The 23513-nt window shown below is 47.3% G+C and overlaps 1 protein-coding gene across 2 annotated transcripts in view; it reads left to right on the top strand.

Annotated features, from left to right (window-relative positions):
* Positions 1-23339, top strand: part of MTMR12 (myotubularin related protein 12) — a 67729-nt gene extending 44390 nt beyond the window's left edge. The window contains exons 8-16 of one of the 2 annotated variants that reach the window (XM_036847449.1): positions 567-642; positions 7517-7623; positions 8288-8412; positions 9875-9953; positions 11775-11845; positions 14079-14251; positions 16376-16543; positions 17423-17584; positions 20508-23339. In XM_036847449.1, the coding sequence (XP_036703344.1) occupies positions 567-642; positions 7517-7623; positions 8288-8412; positions 9875-9953; positions 11775-11845; positions 14079-14251; positions 16376-16543; positions 17423-17584; positions 20508-21077 (1531 nt within the window). In that variant the 3' untranslated portion in view covers positions 21078-23339. The remainder of the gene's footprint in view (positions 1-566; positions 643-7516; positions 7624-8287; positions 8413-9874; positions 9954-11774; positions 11846-14078; positions 14252-16375; positions 16544-17422; positions 17585-20507) is intronic. The other variant, XM_036847450.1, reaches the window with a different exon arrangement.
* The last annotated feature ends 174 nt before the right edge of the window (positions 23340-23513 follow it).

Below are 23513 nucleotides of genomic sequence, written 5' to 3'. Positions count from 1 at the left end.
AGAGCTAGGATTTGAACTCAGATTCCTGATTGATTTCGACAGAGACGGTTCATCTGCACTGGTTCTTCTTAAGAGGGAAGTACGGGGCTTCCCTGGTGGCACAGTGGCTGGGAGTCCTCCTGCCAATGCAGGGGACACGGGTTTGAGCCCTGGTCCGGAAGGATCCCACATGCCGCGGAGCAACTGGGCCCGTGCGCCATAACAACTGAGCCTGTGCTCTACAGCCCGTGAGCCACAACTGCTGAGCCTGTGTGCCACAGCTACTGAATCCCGCGTGCCTAGAGCCCGTGCTCTGCAGCGAGGGAAGCAACCGCAATGAGAGGCCCGCGCACCGCAAGGAAGAGTAGCCCCTGCTCGCCACAACTGGGGAGGGCCCGCGTGCAGCAATGGAGACCCAACACAGCCAAAAATAAATAAATAAATAAATAAATTTATTTAAAAAAAAAAAAGGGAAATATGGTCCATGTCATGACACTCTGCTTAACTTCCTGTGTTCACTGACGTTGAGCTTTCATATTTAATGAATTAACTCCAGCACTAAAACCGATGACATCTCTTTCTTCTAGGTTGCCAGCATACTTTGTTGTCCCCACCCCTCTTCCTGAGGAGGACGTGCCGCGCTTCCAGGGTCATGGCATACCAGTAAGTGCATCTGGAAACCCTAAATGCGTGGCTTGCTCGTTGGCCCATCCTGGCAGATTATCCTCCTTAAAGCCCTTGGCTTTGGTATTAAAGAGTTTGTCCTCAGTCCAAGAGCAATCTAAAAATATCTTAGGGACTCCCTAGAGGAGCCTCTTTGACAATGAGGCTCCTGGGGTCAGAGTTCTAAAGTTTTCACAGATGCACTGGAGTTCTTAGCAGAGACTTCTTTAAAGAGCTTTTGGGGGATTACAGGCCAGTCTGGTGTTGAAAGACAGCCTCATTTAACACCTAAATTGTTTTGAGGCTGATCCGACCCCTGTAAGGGTAGCAGAGTTTAAGATTCCTTTTGGCCCACACCATTAATCTTGAATGGGCATGGCCGAGTTTCCTCCCAGAGACAACATGGAGAGCTTACTTAATTTTCACAGAATAGACTGGGACGGGAGCCATATTTAGTGTGTCACTGATCAAAGAAAGCAAGACTCTGGCAGTTATTCCAGTTTCTGATTGGCAGTTGGGGGTTGCCACACCTGCAGGGAATTGAGTACAGAATGAGAATTACAGACAAATGCTGTGCTATGCACATGGCTGGTTCACCAGAAAGGTCAGTCCTGTAATGGGAGGTGAGATGTCTAAGCAGGGGTCACACGCCCAGAAGTGTATGCAGGCCAGGTGGGTAATGAGTGTGGTTCTTGCGATGAACCAGAGACCCTCTGCCTGCATGAAGGGCTGGCTGCTCTTCCCTGCCAGCCCGTTTGTGCCATGTGGGAACACGGGCCCTGATCTTGCCAGGTGTCCAGACTTCTCAGGAGAAACCAGAGAGGTGGATTTGTACGTGAGTTTTCCCGATTTCTAAATGTGTGCAGCTGTTCACAACGGATTCAGATGTTTAAAAAACATGTCTTTGGGCCAGAGTTGGTTCACGTCCCACCAGTGTGCCACCTTTGATTTAGAGCAGTGGTTCTCAAACTTTCTGGTGTCAGGACCCTTTACACTCTTAAAAATCATTGAGGGTCTCAAAGGGTTTTTGTTTATGTGGTTGTATCTGTTGATGTTTGCCATATTAGAAATTAAAACTGAAAAATTGCTTAATGTTTATTTTAGTAAAAAACTCATTACGTGTTAACATAAAAATTTCTGTGAAAAATAACTATATTGTCCAAAACAAAAAAATAGAACAGTACTGTTTTACCTTTTTGAAAATAGGAGACAGCTACATCTCACATCTTCTCACTTCCTTCAGTCTGTTGTGGTATGTTGGGGTGTGGTTGAAGTACATGAAGAAAATCCAGCCTCACACAGATGTGTATCTGGGAAAGGGAGGAGTATTTAATAGCCTTTTCAGAGAATATGAAAATATTGTTCTTTGACGGTATTCCAAAAAAGTGATAAGTGGTGGTTTCATAAAGATTAATTGCAATAAGGAATCTGAAAACATAGTCAATGAACTTTTCATTCACTGCTAAATTAAAATCCATTGGTCTGTCTTGTACTTTGAATGGATCTTAAAACATGCATGATTTAAAAACATAGTACATTGGTCGTTTAGAAGGTATTAGCTCACTAGGTTATACAGGTCATCCAAATATTTTTTTTTTTAATAAATTTATTTATTTATTTATTTTTATTTTTGGCTGCATTGGGTCTTCGTTGCTGTGCACGGGCTTTCTCTAGTTGCGGCGAGCGAGGGCTACTCTTTGTTTCAGTGTGCAGGCTTCTCATTGCGGTGGCTTCTCTTGTTGTGGAGCACGGGCTCTAGGCACGTGGGCTTCAGTAGCTGTGGCACGTGGGCTCAGTAGTTGTGGCTCACAGGCTCTAGAGTACAGGCTCAGTAGTTGTGGCACACAGGCTTAGTTGCTCAGCGGCATGTGGGATCTTCCTGGACCAGGGCTCCAACCCATGTCCCCTGCATTGGCAGGCAGATTCTTAACCACTGGGCCACCAGGGAAGTCCCAGATCATCCAAATATTGACATGCTTTCTTAGATAAAAATCACATTTGTTAATATCATCCCTGTCTCATCAGGAAAGTCTTTAAATATTGGGAATTTGTCCAGCTAAAAAGGCAGAGACTAGTTTTACAAAATTCTAATTTTTGCTTGAAAGTTCAACTTTTATCATTGGCAACAAATTGTCAGTTGTTTTCCTTAAGGGGATAGTCTCACTTCATTCTTGGTTTTTGTTTTTTTTTTCTAAAGAATGAATGTCTGCCAGATACCAAAGTCTGAACACCCGTAGTTTGTCTGTCATTCACTCTTTCAGTTACAAGAATACAGCAGCTAGCTCAGCTCTCGAGTCAGTCTCATAGGTGCTTTTCCCTGAGACAAACACTTCCATGCTTTGTTTCCACTCCATCACACAGAATATAAAAAATATTAGTATTAAATATTAAACGTAATGATCAAGATTAATATAATTCATAATGTTTAGTTCTTCATTATGGACATTCTGAAGTGAAACAATTATTTTTCTTCAAGTTTGTGGCAGTGAAGAATACAGTGGCGACCAGTGCTGTTGGTAGCAATACCTTGGCTGGTACCAAGGCACCAGCAGTTGTAACACTATCAGTGCCAATGTCAACGCAGTGATAAAGCCAAATTATATCTTAGTAATATTCCCAGGCCACCTGTAAGGGAGGGTCTCGGGATCTGTAGACAACATTTTGAGAATGTTTTAGAAGAATAAAAGTGAGGGTCTTCATCCGTCAGCCTTTCATAGATGACTCCAGGAGAAGGGGTATGCTCTGTGGGAAGAAACCAAGATGAATTGTCTGCACACTTGGCAATAGGCTGCTTCTCCATCCAGCATTATATGAAATTTCACTACTCTGTTCTAGCCAGGCCTTGGGGCTGAGAAGCAGAAACTGTCCTGAGAAGACCTGTCCTGAGGAGTCAGCAACAGAACTTTGACAGAAACTGTAGGAAGGCATTCTCATTTTATTAGATCAGCCTTAATTATGTGTCCTGAAAGTCGTAGTGGAGCTTGTGATGCATGGACAGTGGAAAAATATTACACAAAATGGAGTTTACACATTCACTCAGGGAGCACAGCTCTTAATACACATCACGTAAAATTTACCACTGGTGACAGTGAATATATTCACAATGTGGTACAGCCATTATCGCTAGTCTGAGAACATTTCCGTATCTCTGCTTTTTCACCCTGACTTTTCATCTAGTCTGGTCTTTCCTGCCTCCACTTAACTCCTGTTCGGGGAAGACCTGCATCATTTGTGATTTCAGTCAGACCCTTGCTGCCATTCTAGAGACTGTGGCCTCCTGGACCCTCTGCTGTACTCCAGTCCTGAGTATTTATTTTTTTGCTGCGGGGCTAGTGAACATCGCTATGGATTGTTCAGACCAAACAGCAGAGCGTTTTAATGGGATATGTGAAAACTGTTACCTTGCTTCACTTGGGCCCCTGTTCTGCTCAGCAGCCTGTCAGTGAACTCCTCCTGGTTCCTGTGTCATTCTTCCCTGGGGCCAGGGTAGCCATTTTTTCATTCTCTTTAAGTTGGCGATCCCACCCTTAGCTCTTACTGTCATCGACCACCTTTCCCTTAGTCCCGAGGGGTCTTGGAGAGCGAGCGACAAGACCTCACTCCTCCTGCTCCTCCTCCTCCTCCTCCTCCTCCTGTGGTCTCTCTGTGCTCCTTCATCACCGACCCAGACCTCTGCCTGGGCTCTTGATCTCCTCTGCCCTGGATTTGTCTTCCGTCGCCCTGGCCCTTCCGCGTGTATCTCCAGAGATTCTGCTCTCTTGAAGGGATGCTCAAGTCTCCCTCACCTGAAGAAGCCCTTCCTTAACAGTTGAGCACGGGCTTGTTCTCCTTGCCTGCACGGCCAAACGTGTTTCAGGGCTGTACTGATTTTCTCTACTTGCCTCTACCCTCTTTCCTCTTGCAGCAGGGCTTCTGCTCCCCCCGCTCTGCTGTTGACCCTCAGAGTCACTGAGCCTGGGTGGCCCCCGTTCTCCACACCGTCAGTCACTGTAGTTCTGGGTGCACCCCCCCCCACCTTTTTTGCCTTTTAAATTCCTGTCTTGGCTTTGGAAACACGACGCTGTCTTGGTCCTCTTACCTCCTTAGTGGTTCCTTTCCTTCTTTCTTACGCTGCTTTGTAGCCTCCAGTGGTAGAGGCTCCCCTAAAGCTCTTTGGCTCTATTAAGAGAGACACCTTAAGATGTACCAAATAATGTACAAGCTATTAGGTATAAAATAAGCTACAAGGATATATTGAACACCATGGGGAATATAACCAACATATTATAGTAACTATAAATGGAGTATAAGCTTTAAAAATTGTGACTCACTATATCGTACACCTGTAACTTATATAATATGTTACATCAGCTAAACTTCAATTTTAAAAAGACCAAAAAAAAAAAAGATCTACCAAATAATGAATAATCTCCCCCTTCCCTTTTTCTTTTTTTTTTTTAAAATAAACAGGATTATCACCCTGATTCTTGTCTGCTGTCAAGTCATTCTTACTAAGAACCCTGTGGCTCTTTCCCAGACAGAAATTGTACAAATTACAATAGGAGAAGACGTATGTCTTTTGCTAAATTCCTGTGAGAAGTCTCTCTCTGACCACGAATTTTGCTTGTTTTCTATTTACTGTTTCAAACAGAGAATGTAAGGGAATTGTCCCTTTGTGCGTCAGCTGGGAGGTGACAGTTTTAGTTGAGCCCCAAATAGAAAATGAGCTGTGGTTGAATGTCACCAAGAGCAGATGCTTTCTGCCCCAGGAGAGGAGATAAAAAGGATTAAGAACACTTAACTTCCTAGAACCTGTCACGAGTCATGGCTAAGAGTGTCCCTCCCCACCCCCCAGTGAGCTGCACCCACCAGGGGGCAGGAGTGCCTGGGCATGATGTTGGAAAAGGGAGTAAGAGGGCAACAAGGGGCCCGTTGACTTGTCTCACTGTTCCAACACTTCCGTCTCATTAGGAGCTTACAGAGTCGGTACTCTTTTGGGCAGTTCCTGAAGCAGTTCTGCGTCCCTCTGGCCTCGCTCCGGGGTGGGCTCACGTCTCTTCCACTGAAGCTGGCAGGCAGCTCCTGTGTCCAGAGCTGCAGTCCTGCCTTCCTCTCCTAAGTCATAATCCTCATCTTGGGTGTCTCCTCAGTATCTTCACACAGATGTCCTGTGGGCACTAGACACCCAGCATACCCAGTACTGATTCATCATCTTCCCCTGAAACCCCAAACCGGTTCCTCTTTCTGACTTTCTAAGCGTAGTGCAGAATATCGCCTGGGTTTGCTGATCTCTGATCTCCAGCCCAGGCTGCTGCTGGCACACCAGTGTGTGGTCTGTACGGTGCAGATGACTGGCAAGAGGGGGCCTCTCTGGGCAGCTGAAATCCTCCTGGTCTGCCTTTGAGCCAGGGCCCGAAGGCTTGGTCAGCAGAGCAGTGCTGGGCTTTAGCCACTGTTGAACCCTTAACCAGACCTTTATATGGGGCACAAAATCCACAGCCGTACTCTCCGGCCCCAACCAGTCTTCGCCTCCTCTCCATTCCAGGCTCTCCTGGCAGATTTCTTTGCCCCCAGATCAGTTCTAATCTCCTTGTGTTCCTATACAGCAGAGCAAACAAATGAAACTCCCACTGTATCCAGAAAAATGCCTAAACACTTGGATCTGTCACTTACGGGCATTCATGTGATTTCTTTCTCTGTTGCCCTCCCTTTGTTGTTCATTGAAATTCCCTTCTCCTGTGGTTTACCACATTCTACTTCCTATTATATTTGCAAATTTATTTCCCCTTTTAGAATATAAGCACCTTGAAGGTAGACGAAGTATCTTAGCCCGCTTTCCATCCTCTCACAACCTAATTCAGTGCCTTGCATGTACAAGTCTCTTACCAATGTATGTTGAATAACCAACTTTCCATGCTTTCTAGTGTGGACTTTCTCTAATGATGGGAGCTGCCCCCTTTTGGCCATCCAAGTGAAGCACGGCCTTGAGAAGTCACTGCTGCACTGTCTGTGCAACTTGGGGAAGTTATTCGGTCTCTCCAAGCCTCAGTTTCTTGTCGTTACTGGAGATAATACTTACACCTGTCTCAGAGTGTGATTGTGAGAATTAAATGACTTAATTCATGTAAAATCCTGAGATAATGAGCTGCACTCCAGTGATAGCCTCTATCCTAATAATCCTAATAATAATAATAATAATGATGATGATGTTGTTTTTATCATCATCATCCAGGTTCCCAGCACTAAAGCCAAGTCAAAAGGTGTATGTTAGGGGCTTCCCTGGTGGCGCAGTGGTTGAGAATCCGCCTGCCAATGCAGGGGACACGGGTTCAAGCCCTGGCCTGGGAAGATCCCACATGCCACAGAGCAACTAAGCCCGTGCGCCACAACTACTGAGCCTGCGCTCTAGAGCCCGTGAGCCACAACTACTGAGCCCATGTGCCGCAACTACGGAAGCCCACACGCCTACAGCCCGTGCTCCACAACGAGAGAAGCCACTGCAATGAGAAGCCCGCGCAGTGCAACGAAGAGTAGCCCCCACTCTCCGCAACTAGAGGAAACCCGCGCGCAGCAACGAACACCCAACACAGCCAAAAACAAATAAATAAAATAAATAAATTTATTAAAAAAAAAAAAAAAGGTGTATGTTAGACTATAAGCGAGTCTGAGTGTGACCACCTAGACCTGAGTTTCTGTTGTTGTTGTCTTTAAGACTAAATCAGCCTTTTTCATTATGAGTATGACACATTTATTCCTTGGCATAACAAAGTTGAATATATTCAGCCATTTCATATTGAAGGTGTACATTTCCCTGTATGAATTCAAATGCTAAGCTTACCTGTCCTCTGTTAGGTGGTTTACGTTACGTCTGGAAAACCTTTATTTCCCTTTGCAGATATGGTGTTGGTCCTGCCACAGTGGATGTGCCCTTTTGAAAATGTCAGCACTGCCCAAAGAACAGGATGATGGCATTTTACAAATCCAAAAGAACTTCTTGGATGGGTCAGTACCGTTGTACATTTTGTTATCGTTTAGTTAGCTCAGTTTTTGTTTTCCGAGAAGCAGGGAACGGTTCTTGGTAGTTGGTCCGTTTCAGTTTACCTGCTGATAAAGCACTTAGTGCTGGAGATACAGTTTAGAGTGGTCGTCTTTAATTTGAAAGGAGTCCGTATAACATAATCATGAAGCGCCTCAGCTGCATTGTTTTTAGAGATGCACGCTGAAGCATTTAGCGGGAAGTGGCATGATTTCTGTAATGTTGACAGTTGTCAAATCTAGGTCAAGGTATATGTCACTGTGTTATTCTTTTCTGCTTTTCTGCATGTTTGAAAATTTTCAAAATAAAAAGTTTAAAAAAAAAACCCCTAAACTGGATGAATTAAAAAACAGAAAAGGAGTAGACTTTGGAGTTAAATTTGCCTTGGTTCAGATCCTGGCTCTTTCAGGTGATACACTTCGTAATCTTGGGCCGGGTGGCCCTGCCCCTTGTTCCTGCATCCCCACCTCTGCTGACTGGGGGCCGCAGCCTGGCGGTAGTTGCCTCGTTGGGGAGGATTCAGTGGGAGCTCTTCACACAGATCCGGGCGCCTAGGAAGTGCTCAGGAAAAATGAACTATTTCTAACTCATGCCTGCTTTTCTAATCTCTTGTTACTTTTTGTTACCTAGAATTTATAAGACCATCCACAGGCCACCCTATGAAACTGTTAAAACTGAAGACCTGTCAAGCAACTTCCTATCCCTGCAGGAAATCCAGACAGCCTACTCTAAATTTAAACAGCTGTTCCTGATAGGTGAGAAGAATGCCGAGCAAAAACTTTCTGTCAAATGGGGAAAGACATGCCGCGTGGATCAGGTGAAAGTCGGTGCCATTTCCCTGGGTTCCTCACGGCTGTACACAGAGGTTCCTGGCCGTGAGGGCTGGCGTCGCGGAGTGGAGGGGCCGGTCGCCACGGGGCCAGCTGCCCTCGATACACTTGCTGCCGCCATTTTGCTCCAGGCTCTTGCCCCGCTGCCCCTTCTCAGGGCAGTGAACACAGAGCCACCCTCCTCCTCTCTTCTTTCCCCAGTGGTGAGCGTTGAGCTTCTCCCCTAAAAGTTGTAGAACTGTGCCATACCTGTATTCACCGGCTATTTTGTAAAGTGAATCATCTGTTTGTTTTCCTTAGTGGCTTATTCAATGGACTCCTCCCCCACCAAGTGGAAATATTGTATTTTATTTTTTTCTGATTGAGCATATATATATATTTTTACAGTGTAAAAAAAATTCAGTTAATCTGAAATGTGCAAAGTAGAAAATGAAATATGCCCATCCTAGCTACCGCCACTTCCCTGCCCAGGCTGCCCAGTGTGAACAATTCAGAACTTGAATCAGATTTCATCAAAGTCAGTCACCTGTTGATTCTCTTCACTCTTGAATGAGTGTTTACCCTCTGAGATTTGTCACACTTATAGGTAGCTTTTCCTAACTTTGACTTTTTAGCCTAGTGGTCTGATTTAGGATTTATTCATTCATTCAGTCAACATTTGTTGAATTTCCATTATACACACTAACTATGCTAGGCATTGGAGATAAAGATGAATATGACACCAAGGGAAACAAGTGTGTACCTCTAATTAGAGCACACTATACTATGTGTGATAAAATAGGTTTATAGAAAGCAGGCACCTGGCGGAGAAGTAAGGAATTGCACTAGTTGATCCAGGACTGTGATTCCCCACTTCTGTTTTCACCATCTAGTACTTGCAGGGCTATCTGCCTTCTCATTGATTTGAGTTTGCAACTCTGACATGCAGTAGACTTCTGTAAAATGCAGGGCTTCTGTATCAAGGTGGGTTGGGGGGATTGTGTCTGGCGTGCAAGGTAAATGTGTGTGTTTAGGATTCCAGCAGAAGCTAGCTCTTCCCTCGGCCTCCTTGGCATTAGGACGTGGCCTGTTGCATCTTCCTCTTCTAAGAGCAGCAGGCTGGATGTCGACTCTGTCTGCCTAAAGCGTGTTACTCTCCTTGTTGAGTTACAGGGTGGACGGTGGCTTAGTATACAGATTGTAGGGCACTTTTTACTTGAGCAATGAAAGTCTGTTTTTGACTACCACACCCTTCCAGGGGTTTACAACTCAAAAACAATTTCAGCTGAAGGTTTGAAATGCTGGATTCGCAGCCTAGTCTGGGGCAGCGCCTCTGAACAGCACAGGTTTTACAGCAGGCGCGTCAGCAAACAATACCTGACTTCTTTACTCTTTTTCCTTTTTTCAGATAATAGTACCGAATTTTGGGACACAGATATAAAATGGTTTTCCCTGCTGGAAAGTAGCAGCTGGCTTGACATAATCAGGTATTTCAAGGCGTTGTTTTCCTCATGAATTACACAGTTCTCTAAGCCAAAGTAGTAAAGCAGGACTTCCCTGGTGGCGCAGTGGTTAAGAATCCATCTACCTGCCAATGCAGGAGGACATGGGTTCGAGAAGATCCCACATGCCGCGGAGCAACTAAGCCCGTGTGCCACAACTACTGAGCCTGCACTCTAGAGCCCACGAGCCACAACTACTGAAGCCCGCGCACCTAGAGCCCGTGCTCTGCAACAAGAGAAGCCACTGCAATGAGAAGCCCGCGCACCGCAACAAAGAGTAGCCCCCGCTCGCCGCAATTGGAGAAAGCCCACGCGCAGCAACGAAGACCCAACGCAGCCAAAAATTTAAAAAAAGTAGTAAAGCAGCCTGACAAATAATTTAGCTGTTTTCTATTTCACGGTTAAATATTCTTAGATCACATATTCTGTTCAGGGCTCAGCTGGATTTTATATTCATTATTTATTATTTCTGTGCACATCTGCTAAGAATTTACAGACATGCTACCTGCCCACACAGAGATGTGCTGCCTAGACTCTAGACTAGGGATGGGAAGGCTACAAAAAAGGGGGCGTGGCAACCCAGCATTCTAATTGAGCAGCAGCGCTCACCCCCAGGGAGGAATCTGGGGCTTGAGAAGGGGAGGGGTGCTGAGTTTTCTGGGTATGTCTTTGTTTTTGTTTTTGGCCGTGACCAGGGATGGAACCCGCACCCTCGCAGTGAAAGTGCGGAGTCCTAACCACTAGACCTCCAGGGAATTCCCGGATGCTAAGTTTTTACTGAATACCTTTTTAGAAGAATTCTGTATCTTATATGTCTCTTACCTATTAAAATTTTTTTTTTAACTATCATTAATGCCAATTAGTTATTTTTCATTTTGGAGTCAAGTAGAGATTCCTAGAGAGCAGAATTTTATTCCCTTTCCTACTTCATATCTTGAATAGCTTCTGTCTGTTGCCCTTAAGTAGAGGAGAGGGCAAAGGGAGGCGCAAAACAGAGATGATGACGGGGTGAGAGCAGGGGAGAGAACAGCTCCGACCCCAGGACACACCTGAGGAAAGAGAAGGCTCCTCCCTGCCACCTCGCTCGGCACTCTCTCTCACATCTGCCTGGGAGTTTGTGCAAAGGAGCCTCAGGCCTCCGAAAACTTTTTAACAAATAGGTTTTGAGGAGCCTACTGCATGTCCCTTAACTTGAATACATAATTGCAAGCATTGTGCTGAATGTTATGAAATAAGGGAACCTTCCCTTCCATGGCGTGGGTGGAGAAGGTGAGTGTCCCTAACCGGGTGAGGAGCCCAGGGAGGCGCCACTGCTGCAGGGTTATCCGTGCAGAAGGCAGAGCTGCCGACAGCGGCAACAGTGCGTCGAGGGAGACAAAGGGGTTTCAGGGCACACTGGGCCTTTTCCAGCCGCACCAACACATTTAGCCCATGACCTTGAGTTAACAAAATGGACCTGCAGCACCGCCTCCAGATGCGGGCGTTTCTGGGTCTTACTGGGACTCACCAACACACTCAGATACGAATTTGCAGTAAGTATCTCTAGTTTAGGAATCACGTAGCAACATTTTTACATCAATTTTGGAAACCCCTCCTGAAAATTTTAAGTTTCTAGTAAGCAGATGAGTGTCTTGCAGTATCTGAATAGCATGAACGATAATTTCTTTCTTTTTGGAGATCTTTAGCATGAAACAGTAAATGAGATAGAAAACTGAAGATCAAGTCAGACTGCCTCTAAATTTCTTATTGTTCATGATACCAAGCTCAAGAACTAATATCTGTTTTTCTTGCCTCTCTCCTATGTAGACGCTGCCTGAAAAAAGCAATAGAGATTATAGAATGTCTAGAAGCCCAAAACATGAACGTTCTTCTTTTAGGTAATATATTTAAGGCACAAAGGGTGGTTTCCTTTTTCCTTTACTTGGGATTCTGTTTCTGTATATAGAGATTTATGTAAGTGGAATTGTCTTGTAGAAGGAGCGAGCTAGTGTAGAAATCCTTCCCATTCTTTTTACCCTGACCTTGGAATGCTCTGCTTTGGATTTCATTGTTATAGTTTAAAAATAAATTCTTTCACTTGGAACTCGGCAGACCTATTCGCAGCCCAAGAAGGAATTGTTTGGTATCTTTACCAAAGCTCACATTTCCTCATATTTTGAGGTTTTGTTTTGTATTAACTCAGTTAAAGTTAAAATCTTTGGATGATCTTTTTTGTATGAAGAGACCCATGGATGGTTTAATTGTTATTTTTACATCTTTGTGTCTGACAATTTCGTGCAGTTGCCACAGAAACTTTGTGGACCATGATTCCCTTTTCTTCCGTGGACTTAACTTCCTGTGCATGTGGACAGGATATACACACCCAGAATGTGTAAAAGAAGTGTAAACCTCATACAACAAAGATTGTTGGCGGAATTGGTTAGATCTGAGCTAAAATATTATCTGCTGTTTTGAATATTTAAAGTTTCTTATAGCCCCATGCTTTACATTAAGTAGACTGTCTCATGTTTTCATACCCTCAGGCTTTTATCATTTTTCTGACACTTTCCATGACTGCTAGAATTTAGCTTCTGTGAGCAGACTGGAAATGTGTCCACCTGTGACTTCTGTACCCTCTGACTTAAATTTTAATATACGCGCTGAGCACCTCCCATGTACAGAGCTGTATGCCTCTGCCTTCTACAAGTTTACAACTTACTGAGTTTGAGAGAGCAGACCTAAGGGTGTTATTGAAAAAGATCTAATTAACAATGGCAGAACAGAGTACTGAGTAACTGGTGAAAAGGAGGGATAAAGATTTGGGGGCTGAGAGGTGCAAGTACCCAGGGCCAGACTGCGCCAATCCCAGAGCTGCGTAAAATGAAATGGGAATCTTTAGCGGGTGAGGCTGAACTCTCCCTCACTCCCCGAAGGACTGCTGAGTTGTACCTCCTCTGAAATCTCATTCTCTAGCTGCTCTTCCTAAGGACTCGCATGTGTACTGTTAACACCCTTCGTAACGCAAGAAGGAAGATGCTCTTAAAAAATGAAACTTGTTTTGAAAGGTGATAGCACAAGAAAGACAAATACAAAAATCTGTTTCTTCTGAACCCATGTGTTCCCATAGTTCAGGCTTGTTTCCTGGAGGAGAAATAGGAGCACAGTGTAAGCGTGGCTCTGTAGTGCTTCATGACCCTGGGGTCAGGAGGAGAGTTTGACAGTGCAAACACCTCCCTACTTAGAATTCGTCCTGAAGTTTCTCTAAACCCACTACTACCAGCACCGTTGTCCTCGTGGACATTTTAAAATAGCACCTTGAGTTGCACTTCTTTGTGTAAAGTAGAAACCACAGGGATGTAGACCTTGACTTTTAGGACCTTAAAACTCTAAGACAAATGCACAGATGTAGATGTATGTTTTTATTTGCCATGAGTCATTTATGGTGAACGAGGATGTGAGCAGAATTTTCATCGTGTGGGTTTTGTACCGTGCACTCCAGGGGTGGGCACATGGCTTATACTTACCGTGGAGAGTTTTTCCTCTAGGCTAGGCAGAAAGAAGCAGGCCCCTCTGTGCTCCCAGACAGAAATGGAAAGAGCCGTAGAGCTGAGAATCAGAGCATTTTGGTGCAATCCAGGAACGCTACCCTTTCTCCGAAGCAGAGGTAGTGGAGGAAAGGCGGCTGAGAAGCAGTTTTGCCTTGGAACAATGAGTTCAGTGATGGAGACCCTGACACACCAGCTGGAAGGGTTTTGAACTTGGCCTGTGGAGCCCAGCAAGTGCCATGATGTATATGATGGTGCCCTCATCGTGTAGCACATTTGGACCCCGCATTCTGACAGCGGGTTTGCCATGCTGCATTTATTCATCAGTAACACATCCATCTTTAGTGCCAGTGTGTGCTGGAACCGGTGCCAGCCAGGCTAGAAGCTATTTGTCTCTCAGTCTGAGAACATTACCTTTTTCCCCCCACTGGCCCTGGCCTTTCGAGAATTAGAGCTTGACTGGGGGTGGCGGGCGCTGGTGTTGAGGCCCCTGTGTTACCTGTGCCTGTGCGAGCCCTCTGCGGCTCTTTAACACTTGGTGCCCTCCTTCCTCTCCGCGCTGCTGCTGGGCATCCCCCCACCCCAGAGGAGAACGCCTCCGACCTCTGCTGCCTCGTTTCCTCTCTGGTGCAAGTGATGATGGACCCCCACTGTCGAACCAGGTTCGGCTTCCAGAGCCTTGTCCAGAAGGAGTGGATCGTGGGCGGGCACTGCTTCCTGGACCGCTGCAACCATCTACGTCAGAGTGACAAGGAGGAGGTGAGTGTCCCCATCACAGGCCCGGCAGCCATGGGGAAGCGGAGCCCCGTCTCTTCATTAATCTGTCTTCCGACTGACCGAGGGCTCCTGCCTGCAAAGGGCACGCCTTTTAGGGGCTTGTCGAGAAGGCTGAGGTCAGTGCACTGCTATGGGTGCCTTTCAATGCTTGAAACACTATTGAAACTCTTCCCAGGGGAAAGGGGTGTTTATTAACAAGCGTGTTCAGAGTCTTCTCTTCTAAATTGTTTACCCCAGGGGGCTGTTATATTTCATGGTGGAAGTAATACTGATTTGTAAAAAATAAAAATGAACTCAGTGAGAGAGACTCCCACAGTTTCTGATAATTTAGTCTTTGCCAAAAAAATGAACATGTAGGGTACAAGTTTCCTACAGAAAATACATAATAACACGAAGTAAATTTTCCTTGCAATAAACCCTTTCAAGATAAAGCACAGGGTTATGTGAATGCTATCCAGTACCAGGGCCTTCGCCATGGTAGCTGCAGGTCTGGGCCTCCGAATTCAAGCACTGGAGAGTTAGCGTTACAGTTCAGTTAGTGAAAATGAGCCCCCCAGATTGGGGTGTACTTGTCTAGGTTACAGCGGTGCAAACTCCTTTGGCTGCATTATTAACGACTGTGGAAGGAACAATGAAAACAGGTGAACTTTAATTAGATCACCTGCAGAGCTAACGTATGCTAGCAGGGCGACTGGTGGTTTTTCTTACCCCAGATAATAAGCACGTCTGTCTGCGGTGCTGGACAGCTTGACACGGCGGCCGTGGATACAGAGATGTGGCTCTTGCCCGTAAGGGCTTGGTGTGTCCTGGGAGACCCAGCCCGCTCTCAGTAGGCCTGCAGTTTCTTTCAGGCCTGTTCTGTACTCATCCGTGTCCCGTTGGGCTGAATGGACATCACCATCTTTCAGTCTTAAAAGGGACCTTGCATTTCTGAGATAACTAATTTGAAAGGTTAATGGGACTCAACTAACATGACGGGCAGAAATAGCTGATACTGTGTGGGGAAGGGTGTGTTTTTGTATATCTCATATAGTTTGTGTATCTTGAGAAAAGGGGGACTGACAGGCACCGTGTCTAGTGGGGCAAGAGCCCGAGAGCAGATCAGGTCTGTTTACCCAGTGCGGGGAGGAGTCACCCGTACTTTGTGAGCCCATTTCCCTGACTGTACAATGAGGTCCAAACATTTTACGCTCTATTTAAATATGCTCTTGAACATAAAGTGAGGTGTGAAATAAAGTTGCCCATGTAGACCTTTCTTTTCATCTCAACACTGACATACTGGAGTTTTGATAGAAAACTGGGTGGTCTACTTTGTGATGTAATTGACGCAGCACTGGACTTTGATTCAAGAGCTGGCTTCCCAGCTCCCGCCTCTCAGAAGCTGTGTGTGAGACCTTGGCCAAGCTCGGGAAGGGAGAGACCGTGACGTGGCCTGTCTTGTCCACCTGACAGGGTCACTGATGACTGGAGGAGGAGCACTTGGGGATGACAAGGCACCCTCGAAAACTCTCATCTCTACTATTAAAGGGCTTGCCTCTGAAGCTAATAAAAGAGGCCATCGGTTAAAAAAAGTGCATTTGTGAAAAATGTTAGAAACTCATTTTTGCTGCTTCTGCCTTCTCTCCCACCCTCTTTCTCTACTGGGCCCTCATTGTCAGGGGGGTGGAGAAGGGAGTATCCACAAAATTTGAAGTAATTGAGTAGTAATTCTTTGTAATACAGTGCTACTAATGAGAAGAGTGGAATTCTTTTGTGGGGAACAGCATTTCATTTGTTGAGGTTCAGAGCTAGTGCTCCCTGTTACCAGGATCAGTTGCAAGTGCTCATCTGTCAGTGCTGATTGACAAGGAGATTTTTACATCATCTCAGGAATGTCTTTCACGCAGAGAGGTCCTGCCAAGTCCTGATGTTAATCCACGGGTGTGTGGTTTCAGTTGACCATATTTATCGCTGGGAATGGGATGGAGTTGAGAATGTGAATCGCCTGGAATGTGTTTCCCAGAGAATATAGTGCCCGGAAGAGGTTATTCCCCAGCTGTCGAGGTGGCTGCGCCGGACCCAGGACCGCTGGTGCCCCTCAGTCACGTGTATCTCGTTTTCACGTAGGTCCCCGTGTTCCTGCTCTTCTTAGACTGTGTCTGGCAGCTGGTGCACCAGCACCCCCCAGCGTTTGAGTTCACGGAGACGTACCTGACCGTTTTGTCAGACAGCCTGTACATACCTATCTTTAGCACCTTCTTCTTCAATTCGCCTCATCAAAAAGATACAAACATGGTAAGCGTCCCTCTTAGGACCCTGTGTATTGAAGAAGCCGTGTCTCACAAGTAGGATGCAAGAAGATTGATGGTAAAAATGGTGATTTTGTAACACTGATGACATGCTGGGCCCTGTTCTGAGCGCTTTCCGGGTATTGCTATTTAGTCCTCAAGCCCCCTGTGGGTCTGAATTATTATTATCCCTGAGGAGCTGAGACACTGAGTAACTCGCCCCGGGTCACACGGTAAGTATTGGAGCCGGGAGCAAGTGTCAGAGCCAGGAACGAAGCAGATTAGAAGTTGTCTTCGTGAGCAGGTCAGACGCCTTCTCTTCCACCTGCCCGCTGCCTGGAGTGACTCTGAAGAGAGCGGTGGCGGAGCCGGGAAGCTAGGCTTTCACTTTCCGTCTTAAACGTCTTTAGTCTCCCTTGAGGCCGCGCTCCCAGGGCCTTAAGTCTGCGCCATCCATCGGTGCTCTGACCAGCCCTCTGGGGGCCTCGGGGTTTGCTGGAGCTGGCCCTCCAGTGGGATTTTACCATATCCCACAGGGAGTGGGAAACAGAACCCCGGGCTCCCCTCACACAGCCTCGCTGCTCACCAGCTTCGTGACCTCAGGCGGTCACTTCCATTTTCTGAGCCTCAGTTTCCCCAAAGGTGAATTGGAAAAATAGGAGTGACCTCACAAGGGTGTTGTCCTGGGAGACCGCGGCTGGCATGCGGCCGCTGGAAGCAGCGCGTCCTGCCCCTCCCCACGCAAAGCCGTTAGTGCAGTGAGCAACCACTGGAAGGCTGGGTCTCAGGGCAGGCGGGGCGCGCCTTCCTGGGGCCCATCTCCCAGCACTGTGTTTGCTTTCCTCAGCCCCGCTGGAAGCGCTGTGACCTGTGCTTGTTTTGGCAGGGCAGGGAAAGCCAGGGTGCACAAAGCAAGCCTTTGAATCTGCTCACCGTGTGGGATTGGTCTGTGCAGTTTGAACCCAAAGCCCAGATGTTGCTCAAAAACCCTCTTTACGTGGAAAAGCCAAAACTGGACAAAGGCCAGCGGAAAGGAACGCATTTCAAAGTAAGATGTGCACATGTCTAACCCCCTTCGTCTGCCAGAGATCCCCGTGTCTGTAAGGATGAGAGTTACACGGACACAGTCTGCAGAGTCGAGATCGTGACGGGCAGATTGTCAGGGCCCCTGAGAATCCTTTGCCTTCAGCAGGCCAGCGTCTGTCCTGGTGAGACGTGGCCATTGGCTGAGTGTCGCCGGGGCTGTGCGTGGAATCGAGCGTCTCGCCCCTGCCCGCGTGCGGCTGGGGACGCCGATCACGGTGTGGGCTCTACGCCGTCTGTACCGGTTCACATCTTCAATAGCCAGGCCTCTCTTCACGCTGACAATGGTGTTTGCGACTAACGTGTTCTGTCAGGGGCCACAAAGTCTCTGGCACAACTCCCCGCATGCTGTTGGAGCTCAAAAACAGCCACAGACGCCCTGTAAGCAGACAGGCCTGGCTGTGTTCCAGTATTTACAAAAGCAGGCACCAGGCCAGCTTGGGCCCGCGGGCTGTTGTTTGCAGACCTGGGCTGAAAACGGCAGGCATCAAATTATTTGGGCCTCCCTTCAGATATTTGTTCCTGACCTCACTAGTTATTAACCCCGACGTTCCCCGGGTGATGCGCGATTTACGTGGCATTTCCCGTTCAGTCTCCTGACCTGGAGCCCCTGCCAGCCCTCGACCCCATGAAAGGGAGAGCGGGGTGGTCAGTGGTGGTCAGTCACAAGTCGGTGCGCGTCACTGCCTTCTCCGCCGCCATCCTTCTGATCCCGCCATCCCACGGGGCTCCTGGGCGCCCCGCCCGTCCTGCTGTGGGAGGTGGCTGCATTCTAAAGGGGCTTGGGGGCCCAGGTGAGCCGAAGCCAGCACTCGCGGAAGGCGCGGCTGCTGGGTAACTTAGAGCTGATGCTTCGCCCTTCAAGGGTCCTCAGGCCCAGGCTGGGCGTTTGCCCTCCTGGCTCAACCTCTTTCCTGTCTGTTGGGCCAGAGCTGCCCTGCGCTCCAGAACAGCTTGGCCGGAGGTCAGCTTTTGTCGGCGTGCTGCGCCCCCTGGTGGCTGCACGCACACTTCCCGCCCGGTCAGGATTGCAGAGCTGCCCAAGGCCGGAGGGGCAGGGGCCCTCAGAGGCGGAAGGGAGGAAGTAAAAGCTGCACCCGGTAAGACCAGAGTCCATTTCTCTGCCCAGGCCCCGTTGTGCTAAGTGTCCCTTCTCCTTGTAGATGGGAGCAGAGGGCCTAGGTTCCAGGAGCTGGCCAGTGGGAGAGGCTTAAGCTGCAGGGTTGGGGCCTCTCAGCTTGTGCTAGCTAATGCAGAGCTGGCGCTGGGCCACCGAGGACCTGTGAAGCCGTTTGGTGAGGCATCTGGGCGTCAGGCTCGGGGCCTCTTGTTGAGGGGACAGGTGGCCTTGGAGTAGTTCTGTAGAGACCAAAGAGCCGTGGCCGACCAGCACGACGTACTGCCCTGGGAATTACCACTCGAGACCATGGGGTCCACTCAGGCGTGGGGTCCCAGCCTCAGCCCTAGGCCTTGACCAGGCTCCGGGGGCACAGTGCTGCTCACACCTGGCCCGTCTGGAACGCTCCGTTCACTTAGGGCTTGAGAGAGGGGCTTGCAAGACAAGGAGAGCTCTGTTAAGAGTCCAGGCTCTGGAGCCAGACTGTGGTTGTGAAACCAGGTCTGGCACTTGGTAGCTGGGGCCTTTGCAGTTACTTAACCTCTGTGCCTTAGTTTTCTCATCTGTAAGATGGGGCAGTAATAGTGACTTTGAGAACTGGGTAAGTGGTTGCACGTTAAGCGCTGAGCACAGAACCCGGCAGGCAGTGAACACTCCGTGGCTGTTAGGTTCCACCTGCTTCCCCTGATCCCTGACTCACCTGGATCACTGGGGGGAGGAGTCCGGCCCCCGACTCCTGGCCTTCGGCTCTCCTGCCCCCAGATGGAAAGTCAGAAATCCTGGCCATCTCTGACTTGGGGTATTGTGAATGGTTTTGCTTTCTACTTTGTATTTTTATTGTTGTTCTACATTCCATAATAAGGAAATATTTTTTATAAGGAAGAGCCCCTGGCAGGAACATGTTAGAGAGTTAGGAGGCTAGCCCCAGAATAAAACTTTTATCTATTCTGATTTCAAATGGATACCTCAGGAGCAAAAGAGTTGGAGAGAAACAGCTTCTCCTCAGATTTTTACCTTCTCCTTTGGGCACCAGGGATCCCTTGTAACCGTCTTTACCATCTTCACAACCCTCTCACAGTGCACCCCCAAACACAGCACCTTGCTTTGGCTGCAGGTAGAATTACCGAGGAGGACGAAAGTGTAAACGCTCTCACATTTTCTCCTCCGAGCAGCTCCTCAGACAAGAACATCCAGCCCGCTTAGCCAGTCCTCAAGTTTCTTTTGCTCCCGTCTGTCTCTTTGTCCAGAATCTTTTTGACTTAGGCTTGACCTCCCGCTGGATGCCCAATAGCCTACAAGTTAAGCCTACAAATTATTTCATTGGAGTGACAGGCTCTTCAGGTTGTCGGCACCACTTCCTCACAGGTGTTCTGAATATTGTGGAAGCGAACACCCTAAATTTCTCAAAGAAGAAACATTTTGCTCCTTTCAGAAATGAATAGGCCTCATCCCCAAACTCCCCTAAATCATCATCAGCCTATCTTAACTTAAGCTTGTCCTTCACAAGTACTTAACGCCCCGCACCTGGTTTCACCCATTTGTTTATACCCGCAGTGTGCATCTGACACGCGCATTGTGGCATAAACAGGAATCCCCTACCCGCCCGCCGCTGCTTTCTCTCTGCATGTGATAGCGTTGCAGTGAACTTACGTTCACGGGGCAGTTCTGATATCTCATGACTTCTGTTAAAGCAGGATTCTGCCTTGATGGGAACAGCTGTCACCGTGCTGTCCGGCTAACCAGAGGTTTTTATCTGTGTTTTCTCTCAAAGCATCAACGACAACTTTCTTTGCCACTCACCCAATCTAAATCATCTCCCAAAAGAGGATTTTTCAGGGAAGAAACAGATCATTTAATTAAAAACCTTCTGGGCAAGAGAATTAGCAAACTGATTAATTCCTCTGAGGAGCTGCAGGACAACTTCCGAGAGTTCTACGACAGCTGGCGCAGCAAGCCCCCGAACTACCACGGGCTACTGCTGCCGCACATCGAGGGCCCAGAGATCAAGGTGTGGGCCCAGCGCTACTTGCGGTGGATTCCGGAGGCCCAAATCCTGGGGGGTGGCAGAGTGGCCACCCTGAGCAAACTCTTGGAGATGATGGAGGAAGTCCAGCGCCTACAGGAGAAAATCGAGGAGAGACACCACAGCCAGGAGGCCCTCCAGGCAGAGGCCGCCTCGCTGCTGAGGACCTCGGCCCGCCTGTCCTCCTTGTTCCCTTTTGCGCTGCTGCAGCGCCATTCCTCCAAGCCAGTCCTGCCCACCAGCGGGTGGAAAGCTCTGGGAGATGAAGAAGACCTGGCCAAGCGAGAAGATGAGTTTGTGGACCTGGGGGATGTGTGACTGGTCTGCTCAGTGGCGGTGAGAGAGGAGCGTCACAGGCTGAGGCAGGAACCAGACACTGCATCGGGCCGTCACGCTGAGGCTGACTGCTGGGAGGAAGCCTGGGCCTTCAGGAAAAGAGCTGGCTCTCATTTCCCCCCCCGCCCCATGGTTCTGAAAGACTATGCAATTAAAACCATAGCTCTAGTATTATTAGTGGAAAGGAGTTACTGCTTGACCCATAGTACAACTGTGGCCAGTGTCTTCTGCATTAGTATCATACAGACCCTGCGGTAGCTGGTTTACTACTTAGAAAGGGCCTTGGTAAGATGTGCTTGGACTCCATACTGTCTTCAGATCTTTGCTGTGCCGACGTGATTTAGCCAGTCGTCGGGAGTAGTAAGTGTCTCTCTAGCCCCTCTCGGTTTGGAACAAGTCCAGCTTTACCTGATGTGTGTGTGGCGAGTTGAGAGATTCAAATAGAGGTATTTAGATGTATGGCCTTCGTTTCCAAACCTTAGCATCGTTCCTTTCTGCGTCCTCTTGCCACGCGTGTCACCATCCTGACATTTCCCAGCATCCTCAGGCTGTGTCACTTTATGTGGGACAGGGGACTGGCTCGTGGGCCGGCAACTCCGGGTCCCCTGCCTGCTCTGTACCCACTCGCCACTGCCCCTGCACGCTCCCCACCTTGGTGCACGTCGTCCCAGGATCTTGCTGCTAAACCTGTTGGTCAAACTGGGGGACTCCCTTTGGTTTGCCCAGAGGAGCTTCCATTTTTCTGGAGGCGCGCAGTGTTTGAAAGCAGTTGCTCTGCCTTTTCCTAATAGCACGCTGGGGCTTCAAGCGTCTGTGCCCGCCGTCCTCAAGACGGTTTCCCCAGATTCTATTACCTTATAGACTGATGAGTAGGATCACTGTTGAACGTAGCTTTCATAGGGAAGCGGTCAAGCAGAAATATCAGAAGTGATGGTGATCACATAGTACCTCAGCGATTTAAAAAGCCATAGAAGAAACTTGACTATGCCTGGTAACCTTCCTGGATCTGCTGTCTAAATGATATATATTTTTTAAATGCAGGAAAGTACACTTTGTAAGGACCAGTTTTTTCATTCTCCGTGGAACCCTGTTCAATTCCACAAAAGGAAGGGGAAAGAAATTATCTCGCATTAGAATGTTTCCTATCGAAAGTTTGCCTTTTATATCCATTCTTTCTCCAGTGTAGATCCCAATTTGAATATTGCCTGTTGAGAAAAGCTTTCAGTTGCTCAAGGGCAATAAGAAATTTTGAAACTATTGACAAAGAGGAGTTTCTCGGTTTGCACTGGATCGTCTTTTGTACACACAAGAAATTGCTTTGCGGTCCTCCCCACGCCATGTTGGTGTGTTAAGACAGTGGAGATTGAGGGGAGGGGAGGATTCATGCATCTGGGGCCAAACACATGCCCAGTCCTGGTTGCCTTAAGAGTCTCACTAGTAAGGTCAGTGTTGGGCTTGCAGTGGGGATTTTAAAATGACCCTAGTTCGTTGGCTACCTTCTTGTACGTTCTGTGGGCCTTCTTAAACTAGCACTAACCTCCCTTCCCTGCCCCACTGCCTCCCAGGTACACTATGGAGCTAACTAGTTTTGTTACCATATTATAATGGGAATATTTATACAGTAGCCTCTTCAGTCTTAAGATCTTAGTAATTTTCATTCCAAAAATGCCTGGTGTGATGCTTTTCACTCCATAAAGTATGGTTTAAAGGCACAAGGTCACGGCCCCTGTCACAGTGGTTGAATGTGCATTGAAATATTTTTCTATGATTTTTTTTTTTTTATAAAATTACGATAGAAAAGTAAGCTGTTGTAACATGTAAGGTCATGACAGTTTATGTATTTATATTTGAAATCAGATTTCTATAAAGTTGTATTTGTGTACAGGATTCTCAGTGGGTTTATATATTGTGACATTTTTATTCAAGATTGAGATGTGGATTATGCTTAACAGTAAAAGCTGAAATGAGACCATTTACTTTGTCTGAAATGCTGCGCTGTGCACGTTTGGAAATGTACATTAACTTCCTGTATATAATATCTTGAGTTTGTTTATACCTCCAAGTTTTTACACTGAAGATAAATTAGCTTTAATTACATTCAAAACTTTTTTTAAAAAAGGGAATAAGCTGTTGGGCTAAATCTGTATAAATGTGCTTTTTATTTTCTGGGTGTACAATGAGAGTTTATACTTGTATTTCACTGCATCATATCCGATTGCAGAAATTAAAGCACAATTTACAATACTGTATTTGGTGTGGTTGATATAACATGGAATAATTACTTTCATTTAGTCAGTGTGTGTGTGTTTGTGGGTGGTCGATTGGTTGGTTGGTGGGTGGGAAACCAATAACCAAATAAAGATTTGAAATTTCAGGAGGAGATAAAATACTGTGACGAAAAATAAAATAGGGTAGGAG

This window comes from Balaenoptera musculus, chromosome 3 (assembly GCF_009873245.2).
Source record: "Balaenoptera musculus isolate JJ_BM4_2016_0621 chromosome 3, mBalMus1.pri.v3, whole genome shotgun sequence".
Lineage (NCBI taxonomy): Eukaryota > Metazoa > Chordata > Mammalia > Artiodactyla > Balaenopteridae > Balaenoptera > Balaenoptera musculus.
The sequence above is the reverse complement of the archived record's forward strand: the minus strand, read 5'-3'. Positions and strand labels throughout refer to the sequence as shown.